This window comes from Bombina bombina, chromosome 2 (assembly GCF_027579735.1).
Source record: "Bombina bombina isolate aBomBom1 chromosome 2, aBomBom1.pri, whole genome shotgun sequence".
NCBI lineage: Eukaryota > Metazoa > Chordata > Amphibia > Anura > Bombinatoridae > Bombina > Bombina bombina.
In genome coordinates, this window is record NC_069500.1 from 245,855,376 (window position 1) to 245,868,240 (window position 12,865).

The 12,865-nt window shown below is 36.7% G+C and overlaps 1 protein-coding gene across 1 annotated transcript in view; it reads left to right on the plus strand.

The window, feature by feature from the left end:
- Window positions 1-12,865, plus strand: part of LOC128646917 (uncharacterized) — a 265,084-nt gene that overhangs the window by 70,964 nt on the left and 181,255 nt on the right. The window contains exon 5 of the mRNA XM_053699725.1: window positions 4,959-5,047. Within this exon, the coding sequence (XP_053555700.1) occupies window positions 4,959-5,047 (89 nt within the window). The remainder of the gene's footprint in view (window positions 1-4,958; window positions 5,048-12,865) is intronic.

Consider the following 12,865-nt stretch of genomic DNA (forward strand, 5'->3'; position numbering starts at 1 on the left):
TAACTTATTATTCTTTTCTTAAAGGGACACTGAAGGCACACAAAAAATAATCTGCACAGAAAAGAAACAACAAAAATCAATATATTCACAATGCCCTATCTGTTTCAATTACTTACCGTTTTGAAGATACTAGGTTCCAAAGTTTTAACCCTTTCCACACCCACTCTGTTTTTCATTCTGATCTTTGTCCAATCCAGGCTGACAATCCAGGTTGGAAGATGGCGACCGTTATCCTTGTTGTGCATGCGCAAGATAGCGCGACATCGATTACGTCACTCTCTGCATGTCAGTTGTGTAAGTAGTAGACCAGTTCCATCGATCGCGGATCAGAAGACTTTGCTGCACTGTGAAGGTAAGTTGCTTGCGTGCCTGCGTGTGTGCGTACGCTTAAAAAAGTGGGGAATACTATTAATTAAAAAATAATTAATTAAAAAATATATATAATTATGTGTATGGGCTTGGGCGGCCTGATACTTCGATACGGTATCCACATCAGGTTAAACACATAGTTAAAGACATTGCGCCAAACGTGTAGGTAACGAAATTTGCGCACTGACGTTGAGTATTACTTCCCACTAGTTGTGTATGTGTCAACTGAACCCTGATTAATGTACATGGGTCATTAATTTATCACACATATGACCTTTTAGGTTGGCCCCGTTTACTATCTACTGTATTTGAGTTGTTATTGTTTATTGTTGGTTTAACTGTTGGTATATTGTGTTTTGCTGCCTATATAATATCATGAGCCTAATCGTATACTATGTGATGCTGTATTTACAGGGGTGACAACCCATGTTACGTTTTTCCCCCTGCACATAACCATACTATCTGTGTAAGCACAGGTGTTCTATATCCTCATTGACATCTGCAGTTAATTACGTTTATCTCTGAATGTCTGATTGTTTGCCAGCTGCTAATGTGAGATTGATTGAAGAATTACTTACAGCTTAGATGTTGCCAAGTATTACAATTAGACTTGTGCATTTCTCATTTGCTTTTTTGTTCTGATCCAGGTGTGTTGCCGTAATTGGCCATTTGCACATGCTCAGTAGCGCTAATGGGATGCCGATCCGACACACCTGTGTTCACTCATTTGCACTTTGTGGGGTATATAGGAGGGTAATTTTGATGTGTGTTGTATATGTATTTTTCTGTCTGAGGAAGGGGCTAAATTCCCCGAAACATCACAATAAAAGGAAAAAACTTTGGATTTAATATCGGAGAGTGCCTGTCTATTTTTGAAGTGTAGATACGAATGTTCAGGAGCACCCTGGATAATTGCCTTATTTTTTTGGAGAGTGCTGGTCTATAATTGAATGAAGTATGTATATATACAGTTTGTGTGTGTATATGTGTGTGTGTATATATATATATATATATATATATATATATATTGGATATAAAAAGTCTACACACCCCTGTTAAAATGTCAGGTTTCTGTGATGTAAAAAAATTAGACAAAGATAAATCATTTCAGAACTTTTTCCACCTTTAATGTGACCTATAAACTGTACAACTCAATTGAAAAACAAACTGAAACCTTTTAGGTAAAGGGAAATAAAAATAAAAAACTAAAATTATATGGTTGCATAAGTGTGAACACCCTTTTATAACTGGGGATGTAGCTGTGTTCAGAATTAAGCCATCACATTCAAAATCATGTTAAATAGGAGTCAGTACACACCTGTCATAATTTAAAGTACCTCTGATTAACCCCAAATAATGTTCAGCTATTCTAGTAGGTCTTTCCTGACATTTTGTTAGTCGCATCCTACAGCAAAAGCCATGGTCCGCAGAGAGCTTCTAAAGCATCAGAGGGATCTCATTGTTAAAAGGTATCAGTCAGGAGAAGGGTACAAAAGAATTTCCAAGGCATTAGATATACCATGGAACACAGTGAAGACAGTCATCATTAAGTGAAGAAAATATGGTGCAACAGTGACATTACCAAGAACTGGACGTCCCTCCAAAATTGATGAAAAGACGAGAAGAAAACTGGTCTGGGAGGCTACCAAGAGGCCTACAGCAACATTAAAGGAGCTGCAGGAATATCTGGCAAGTACTGGCTGTGTGGTACATGTGACAACAATCGCCCGTATTCTTCATATGTCTGGGCTATGGAGTAGAGTGGCAAAACGGAAGCCTTTTCTTATAAAAAATAAACATCCAAGCCCGGCTAAATTTTGCAAAAACACATCTGAAATTTCCCAAAAGCATGTTGCAAAAGGTGTTCTGGTCTGATGAAACCAAAGTTGAACTTTTTGGCCATAATTCCAAAAATTATGTTTGGCGCAAAACAACACTGCATATCACCAAAAGAACACCATACCCACAGTGAAGCATGGTGGTGTCAGCATCATGCTTTGGGGCTGTTTTTCTTCAGCTGGAACTGGGGCCTTAGTCAAGGTAGAGGGAATAATGAACAGTTCCACATACCAGACAATATTGGCACAAAACCTTCAGGCTTCTGCTAGAAAGCTGAAGATGAAGAGGAACTTCATCTTTCAGCATGACAACGACCCAAAGCATACATCCAAATCAACAAAGGAATGGCTTCACCAGAAGAAGATTAAAGTTTTGTGATGGCCCAGCCAGAGCCCAGACCTGAATCCAATTGAAAATATGTGGGGTGATCTGAAGAAGGCTGTGCACAGCAGATGCCCTCGCATTCTGACAGATTTATAGTGTTTTTGCAAAGAAGAGTGGGCAAATCTTGCCAAGTCAGATGTGCCATGCTGAAAAACTCATACCCAAAAAGACTGAGTGCTGTAAGAAAATTAAAAGGTGCTTCAATAAAGTATTAGTTTAAGGGTGTTCACACTTATGCAACCATTTTATTTTAGTTTTTTTATTTTTATTTCCCTTTACCTAAAAGATTTCAGTTTGTTTTTCAATTGAGTTGTACAGTTTATATGTCACATTAAAGGTGGAAAAAGTTCTGAATTGATTTATCTTTGTCTCATTTTTTTACATCACAGAAACCTGACATTTTAACAGGGGTGTGTAGACTTTTTATATCCACTGTGTGTGTGTGTGTGTATGTATGTATGTGTGTGTGTGTATATATATATATATATTTTTTTTTTTTATTATATTCTTTAAAAACATTTTTAAATAATATTATTAATACACTTCATTGGTACTTTATTAAATTATTTAAATGATATACAAAGTATATTTGAAATAAAAAAAAAACAATTCAGCAAATGTCATCTTGAAAAATTATAAGATGATAACGATCATTATAAATAACTTCTTTTTTTTAAAAAAAAATGTTGATCTTCCTATATCTACCATTAAGAACATGAAAATTAATTATATAAACAAAAGGCATTGAAACATACTACTGTTTCGATTGCACATAAAATGCCTTCATAACCGATTTCATTGATTATGATGAACAATGCGCAAGCGTGATTCAGGTTAACATATGGGCGATTTCGGCTTCACCCAGAGCAAACATGCATGCGCTGATTGCTGGATTAAATTGCACATGCGCAAAGCACCGTAATTGGCGGTTACTTATATGCATAAAAAAGAGCTACAATAGGTTAGTGCTTTTGGATATGGAGGGCTGGATTAGGTGACGTCAGGATGAATAAATAAAAGTTGACTTTATGCCGTAATTCAGCTTTGTTTCACAATGAACATAGGTTAGTTATTTGTTTATTATATTTATGTGTTGAAATGTGGGTTCTGTTTTGAGTACAAAAGACAAAAGTTAGAAATCATTTAATTAGGAAAAAGCATTTTTAAGAACAAACTACTCTTTCCTTCCTAAGGTAATTTCCTCTGAAAATATAAATCAGGAAATTGTAGTTTCAACAATCCGTCCAGCACAAAAAAAATGCTACAGAGAAATGACTTCATAACTTGGATGTAGTAAAGACCATGACATTTTTTCTTCATTGTTTATCAATTTCTCTGGTCCTTGCAAGGTGTATAAAGCTATTGCAATCACTTACAACGTGGCTCAAAGCTTTGATTCGCATGGCATCTGGTAGCAGAGAAGTCTCCCCCTGAAATAATCACTGCTTGTTCTACCAGGGCAGTTGCCACCTCTTGGACGTTTAGAATTAAGCTTCCTTTGGTAGAATTTGGTAAAGGTACATTATGTTAAAGGGACAGTCTAGGCCAAAATAAAATTTCATGATTCAGATAGAGCATGTCATTTTAAACAATTTTCCAATTTACTTTTATCACCAATTTTGCTTTGTTCTCTTGGTATTCTTAGTTGAAAGCTTAACCTAGGAGGTTCATATGCTAATTTCTTAGACCTTGAAGGCCACCTCTTTTCAGAATGCATTTTAACAGTTTTTCACCACTAGAGGGTGTTAGTTCACATATTTCATATAGATACCGCTGTGCTTGTGCACGTGAAGTTATCTGGGAGCAGGCACTGATTGGCTAAACTGCAAGTCTGTCAAAAGAACTGAAATAAAGGGGCAGTTTGCAGAGGCTTAGATACAAGATAATCACAGAGGTTAAAAGTATATTATTATAACTGTGTTGGTTATGCAAAACTGAGAAATGGGTAATAAAGGGATTATCTATCTTTTAAAACAATAAAAATTCTGCTGTAGACTGTCCCTTTAATATGACCAATTAACTATTTTGCAAATCAGCATTTTGACACATTTTCCTCCTCTGAGGCTGCTTTTTGGTAGGAAAGTTCTGCAGGTTGTTGGGAGGGATTAAAGCTCTATTCTGTGGGGTGTTTTGTTTTTTTCCTGTAGGAATGGATTACCCACATGTGATGGCTTGTGGACTCTTCTAATCATGAATAAAATGTATTCAGTATGTAAGCATACATTTTTGTTTTTCTTGCTGGAAATGTTCCTTTGGCATTCATTTATATGTGCAACATTCACTGTATGTCCAAAGAGAATACAAAAATATGTAATCGTTCTCAGTGCCTTGTCTGATATGCTTTAATGTTTTCAAATCTTCATAAGGTAATCCTGTTGGCAGAAGGTTTAAATTCCAGAGCATCCTTTCTGCTAGAAATAGACAACCTGTTACAACCAGTTCTTGATAAGCTACGGTAAGTATAGTGAGTCCATGCATCCTTTTGCCTCCATGTTAATATTGTCATTTTATTTACTTCTTTATTATTGTGTTTAATAAACTTTGCTATTCAAGAAAGTTTACTTTTTTGTTAAGGGGATGAAAAAAATAATTTAGCTTTAATGTTTTCTAGTAGCTCATTACAAAGGAGCATGCAAAATAACTAGACAAAGGCAGTCACCAATTTTACTGTATTCTTTGCATTCAATTCAGATCTCAAAACAGGCTTAAATAAACAAACAAATGCATGCAAAACAAACATTTAGTTAATTCATTCATGTGCTTAAAACCATTACTGTAAAGGTAGGGAAGGTCTCAGATTTACAGTTTTTCACTTTTCAATAGTGATCCAGGAATATCCTTGCCGGTTATTTTTTGTGTCAACAAAGTAGTAAATATGCTTCACTAGTGTGTTACTAATATCTGTGCTGCCTCAGCCTCATTTATAATGTATTTGTGTTTTAGTTGGTCCTTTTTGGTCTGTGATTCTCAATCTTCTTTCTACTTGCCCAACCTTTCTCACTTTTACTTAGTTTCTTTTTTGTTATTAGATTTACTGTACATGCTTTCAATTGAAGGCCTATATATTATTAATGGAAAAGGTATTTTAATACTTGAGTTTAAGATCTCAAATTAAATTTCCATGTTTTATATGTGTACCTGAGTGGTTACTGAGCATGGTATTTTTGATTTAAATCATGATCTAAATAAATCATGATTTTCTACATAAAGACTCATTCTTGCTGGTTGTTATTATCTTAAAGGGACACTGAACCCAAATGTTTTATTTGATGATTCAGATAGAGCATGCAATTTTAAGCAACTTTCTAATTTACTCCTATTATCAATTTTTCTTCGTTCTCTTGCTATCTTTATTTAAAAAAGAAGGCATCTAAGCTAAGGAGCCAGACAAATTTTGGTTCAGATGCTGGGCAGCACTTGTTTATTGGTGGGTGATTATATCCACCAATCGGCAAGAACAACCCAGGTTGTTCACCAAAAATGGGCGGCATTTAAACTTACATTAATTATACACATCTGAACAACTTTTCTGCTGTACTTTATTGGACGTAAACAAATAATAATAATTACCTTAACAATAAATAGTTTTATTTAACTAAAACAATAACAAACAATGCAACAACAATCTTCTATTCATTCATCTTCAATGTATTTATGGAGGAAATAGTCTGCCAAACTTGTGGGTGCTAGTAGATAAGATATTAAATGCATCTAAATATTAAAAAATATGTAAACATGAGTAAAAACCAAAGCTTATTTCTCATTGCTACACTTAGTTTCCTGATCCGCCTTACCTTATAAGTGCTCCGCTCACACCATGGGAGAGCTGTGCATGTTGTGGTCAGGCACATGCGCAATAAGCCTGTTGTCTGAGTCATCTGTATAAAGCATCAACTTTCAACCCCAAAGTTAAGCGAGCATCAGATGAATATATATAGTTGTTTTTTTTGTTTGCTGTATTCATATTCTCCACTAGCACCCTGCCAGTTGTTGGACTAAGTGAGAGTGCTCTTCCCTGATAGATAGATATATATATATATATATATATATATATATATATATATATATATATATATATATATATATAGCAAAACAGGAAACAGCACTCTCTGGACTTAAGTAAAAAACAAGTAGTTTATTCAGTAACGTTTCGGGGAATGCTCCCCTTCATCAGACCTGGGTCTGATGAAGGGGAGCATTCCCCGAAACGTTACTGAATAAACTACTTGTTTTTTACTTAAGTCCAGAGAGTGCTGTTTCCTGTTTTGCTACATTTCAACTACTCTAGCACCCTGGCCCTTGGAGAACTGTTTGTGAGAGTGCAACTGACTCTTTTTGCTCTCAATCCAACAAACTGGGAACAAGTGAAGGGTGCACATTATTTTTATATATATATATATATATATATATATATATATATACACATACACACACACAATGACTTCAAGCAAATATAGCAATACATTCTATGTGCCCAGTATCATTGTATGATTTATTTGAATGTTTTCTTCTGTAGTATTTTAAAGTAGACTTCAATTAAAAAATCGTTTTTTTTAGTTCTCATGGGATAAGAGAGTGCAGTATCTATTGTTTGAAATACATTTTTATTCACACAACTCCAAAACAATACTATATTTTCTGCTGAACCATATGTAAACCATTCATTTATAGTTGAGTAATACAATTTAGAATATACAAAAATCATACCTGTCCCTTCTCTCCTGTGCACACTTACTAATCCTTTATGCACCTCCCCTGTGCAGACTTATTAATGCTTTATGCACCTCAATTGATGCCATGCCAGCAACCTGCTTTCAAATGGCTAGGGGCATAACGATGTAGTAAACCTGCATTTAACTAAAATCCAGTTTATATTTCTACTACTCTTATTTAACAATAAATTAGTAAACAATAAAGTTGTCTAACAACTGTCTGCACTTACAGCCCAGAGCAGCTGCATTTAGCTGTTTTTAATAGAAAACTACCATTTTATCATCCCTTTACATGTGTACGTGTAACTGTATATATTATATATAAACAAAGAACTTAGCAAATATTTAGCAACTAAGATTAGATTCAGATACTGTATATACAGAGTAGCACTGAGAATATTTACTTGAGAATTAGCACTTAGCGTGGTGCAGATAAGGTGAGGTACAGTAGGTTATACAGATGTGTAAGTGCTGGAGGATGGGAATGTGAACCCTGGTTTAGAGTTTTTGAGGGGAAAAAGCAAAGGGCATATCAAATGATAAAAGTAGAGGTGTGTTTGGGCATCACAAGTAAAACAATTTGTGCTATAGAGTTATGGTAGGCAGCTTGCTCACCCATATATCCATATATGCTGAAGTATTCCCCAAGTGCCTCCAGAGTGTGGCAGTTAAAAGAAACAGCAGGATGGCCATCATTAAAAACATGTGAAGAAAGGTGTTGCGCATTACAGCCCACAGTAGCGGCTGCACCAACTAAATAGCAGCATGCGGTTGTTGAGCACTTGCTGTTTAACTGAGGCAGCAAAGACAACACACGTGGGAGTGAAATTGTAAGAACAGAGTGGTGCGACTGGGGTATTTGTTCCAGGTGTGGTAGCAGCCGGCATTACAGGAATGGGTGGCTGCAGATCATCTCCATTGCTCTACACAGGACAAACTGTCCTGCGAATGGGTCCATCCGGCATTGATGGGATACAGTTACACATAATGAGCAGTATCGCTAACAAGTGTGCTAAAAAACTTTGCAGCACTCCACGAGTCTAAAATCACCGCCACGCCACTTGTGCACGTGTGGCCTAACAAGAATCCAGCAGCACTGGGTTAAATTTTAGGTGTGTCTGGCGTGGCCAACAGAGCTTAGGGGGGACACCCATGGGTGTCTTGAGCTAAAATCAGGGCCTAAATTGAAGGCGCCTTGGCGCCTGGGAGTTTCAAGCCCTTCTTTACACAAACTGGAGTAGGTAGACAAAAGTCTACTTCTACAACTTGGGGCTTGCTTAGGAGTCTGAAAATAGGCACAATGTTATTTAAAATTAAGCAAAACTATACAGTATTACAAAAAAAAACTGTATGGGCTATATAAATGGATCATCTACAAAACATTTATGCAAAGACAAATCTAGTGTATAATGTCCCTTTTTAAATATAAGAAAAAGTGTTAAAAGTGTGTATGGATATTTGTATGTGTGTATATGTTAATAAATATAATGTGTTTGTGTGTATATTGTCCAAGTCAGAAGATGGAGACACAACCAGTGGGTGATTAATCCCTTTTTGTATCTGAGAGCAGATCCGCCTAAGGACCACTAAATGCAGTAGAATTGCATAATTAACAAGTAGCAATTTTTTCTCCCATTTTCCGCCTCCCTGTACCATGTGACAGCCAGCCAATCACAGACTAGTATACGTAAACCCTTTAAACCTGTGCACATATTCAGTAGGAGCATGTTCCCCAGAAAGTGTGTGTATGTAAAAAATACTGTGCAAAATTTGATAATGGAAAGTGTATGCTCTATCTATCTGAATCATAAAAGTTTATTTCTTTCATGTAATTAGCAAGAGTCCATGAGCTAGTGACGTATGGGATATACATTCCTACCAGGAGGGGCAAAGTTTCCCAAACCTCAAAATGCCTATAAATACACCCCTCACCACACCTACAAATCAGTTTTACAAACTTTGCCTCCTGTGGAGGTGGTGAAGTAAGTTTGTGCTAGATTCTACGTTGATATGCGCTCCGCAGCAGGTTGGAGCCCGGTTTTCCTCTCAGCGTGCAATGAATGTCAGAGGGATGTGAAGAGAGTATTGCCTATTTGAATTCAATGATCTCCTTCTACGGGGTCTATTTCATAGGTTCTCTGTTATCGGTCGTAGAGATTCATCTCTTACCTCCCTTTTCAGATCGACGATATACTCTTATATATACCATTACCTCTACTGATTCTCGTTTCAGTACTGGTTTGGCTTTCTACTACATGTAGATGAGTGTCCTGGGGTAAGTAAGTCTTATTTTTGTGACACTCTAAGCTATGGTTGGGCACTTTATATAAAAGTTCTAAATATTTGTGTTTAAACATTTATTTGCCTTGATTCAGGATGTTCAATATTCCTTATTTCAGACAGTCAGTTTCATTATTTGGGATAATGCATTTGAATAATCAACTTTTTTCTTACCTTAAAATTTAACTTTTTTTCCCTGTGGGCTGTTAAGCTCGCGGGGGCTGAAAATGCTTCATTTTATTGCGTCATACTTGTCACCGGAAGTTGCGTCATTTTTGACTTTTTTTTTTGCGCCAAAAGTGTCGGCGTTACCGGATGTGGCGTCATTTTTGGCGTTATTATTGTCTCCACATTATTTAAGTCTCATTGTTTATTGCTTCTGGTTGCTAGAAGCTTGTTCACTGGCATTTTTTCCCATTCCTGAAACTGTCATTTAAGGAATTTGATCAATTTTGCTTTATATGTTGTTTTTTCTATTACATATTGCAAAATGTCCCAGATTGACCCTGAATCAGAAGATACTTCTGGAAAATTGCTGCCTGATGCTGGATCTACCAAAGTTAAGTGTATTTGCTGTAAACTTATGGTATCTGTTCCTCCAGCTGTTGTTTGTAATGAATGCCATGACAAACTTGTTAATGCAGGTAATATTTCCTTTAGTAATGTTACATTACCTGTTGTTGTTCCATCAACATCTAATACTCAGAGTGTTCCTGTTAACATAAGAGATTTTGTTTCTAAATCCATTAAGAAGGCTTTGTCTGTTATTCCTCCTTCTGGTAAACGTAAAAGGTCTTTTAAAACTTCTCATTTTTCAGATGAATTTTTAAATGAACATCATCATTCTGATTCTTATAATGATTCCTCTGGTTCAGAGGTTTCTGTTTCAGAGGTTGATGCTGATAAATCTTCATATTTGTTCAAAATGGAATTTATTCGTTCTTTACTTAAAGAAGTCATTAGAAATAGAGGATTCTGGTCCTCTTGATAATCTAAACGTTTAAATAAGGTTTTTAAATCTCCTGTAGTTATTCCAGAAGTTTTTCCTGTCCCTGATGCTATTTCTGAAGTAATCTCCAGGGAATGGAATAATTTGGGTTATTCATTTACTCCTTCTAAACGTTTTAAGCAATTATATCCTGTGCCATCTGACAGATTAGAGTTTTGGGACAAAATCCCTAAGGTTGATGGGGCTATCTCTACTCTTGCTAAGCGTACTACTATTCCTATGGCAGATAGTACTTCCTTTAAGGATCCTTTAGATAGGAAAATTGAATCCTTTCTGAGAAAAGCTTACTTATGTTCAGGTAATCTTCTTAGACCTGCTATATCTTTAGCGGATGTTGCTGCAGCTTCAACTTTTTGGTTAGAAGCTTTAGCGCAACAAGTAACAGATCATAATTCTCATAGCATTGTTAATCTTCTTCAACATGCTAATAATTTTATTTGTGATGCCATCTTTGATATCATTAGGGTTGATGTCAGGTATATGTCTCTAGCTATTTTAGCTAGAAGAGCTTTATGGCTTAAAACTTGGAATGCTGATATGTCTTCTAAGTCAACTATGCTTTCCCTTTCTTTCCAGGGTAATAAATTATTTGGTTCACAGTTGGATTCTATTATTTCAACTGTTACTGGAGGGAAAGGAACCTTTTTACCACAGGATAAAAAATCTAAAGGTAAATTTAGGTCTAATAATCTTTTTCGTTCCTTTCGTCACAATAAGGAACAAAAGCCTGATCCTTCCCCTACAGGAGCGGTATCAGTTTGGAAACCATCTCCAGTCTGGAATAAATCCAAGCCTTTTAGAAAGCCAAAGCCAGCTCCCAAGTCCACATGAAGGTGCGGTCCTCATTCCAGCCCAGCTGGTAGGGGGCAGATTACGATTTTTCAAAGAAATTTGGATCAATTCAATTCACAATCTTTGGATTCAGAACATTGTTTCAGAAGGGTACAGAATAGGCTTCAAGATAAGGCCTCCTGCAAGAAGATTTTTCCTTTCCCGTGTCCCAGTAAATCCAGTGAAGGCTCAAGCATTTCTGAAATGTGTTTCAGATCTAGAGTTGGCTGGAGTAATTATGCCATTTCCAGTTCTGGAACAGGGGCTGGGGTTTTACTCAAATCTATTCATTGTACCAAAGAAGGAGAATTCCTTCAGACCAGTTCTGGATTTAAAAATATTGAATCGTTATGTAAGGATACCAACATTCAAAATGGTAACTATAAGGACTATTCTGCCTTTTGTTCAGCAAGGGCATTATATGTCCACAATAGATTTACAGGATGCATATCTGCATATTCCGATTCATCCAGATCACTATCAGTTTCTGAGATTCTCTTTCCTAGACAAACATTACCAGTTTGTGGCTCTGCCGTTTGGCCTAGCAACAGCTCCAAGGATTTTTACAAAGGTTCTCGGTGCCCTTCTGTCTGTAATCAGAGAACAGGGTATTGTGGTATTTCCTTATTTGGACGATATCTTGGTACTTGCTCAGTCTAAACATTTATCAGAATCTCATATGAATCGACTTGTATTGTTTCTTCAAGATCATGGTTGGAGGATCAATTTACCGAAAAGTTCATTGATTCCTCAGACAAGGGTAACCTTTTTAGGTTTCCAGATAGATTCAGTGTCCATGACTCTGTCTCTGACAGACAAGAGACGTCTAAAATTGGTTTCAGCTTGTTGAAACCTTCAGTCTCAATCATTCCCTTCGGTAGCTTTATGCATGGAAATTCTAGGTCTTATGACTGCTGCATCGGACGCGATCCCCTTTGCTCGTTTTCATATGCGACCTCTTCAGCTTTGTATGCTGAACCAGTGGTGCAGGGATTATACAAAGATATCGCAATTGATATCTTTAAAACTGATTGTACGACACTCTCTGACGTGGTGGACAGATCACCATCGTTTAGTTCAGGGGGCTTCTTTTGTTCTTCCAACCTGGACTGTGATTTCAACAGAAGCAAGTCTGACAGGTTGGGGAGCTGTTTGGGGGTCTCTGACAGCACAAGGGGTTTGGGAATCTCAGGAGGTGAGATTACCAATCAATATTTTGGAACTCCGTGCAATTTTCAGAGCTCTTCAGTCGTGGCCTCTTCTAAAGAGAGAGTCGTTCATTTGTTTTCAGACGGACAATGTCACAACTGTGGCATATATCAATCATCAAGGAGGGACTCACAGTCCTCTGGCTATGAAAGAAGTATCTCGAATACTGGTATGGGCGGAATCCTCCTCCTGTCTAATTTCTGCGGTTCATATCCCAGGTATAGACAATTGG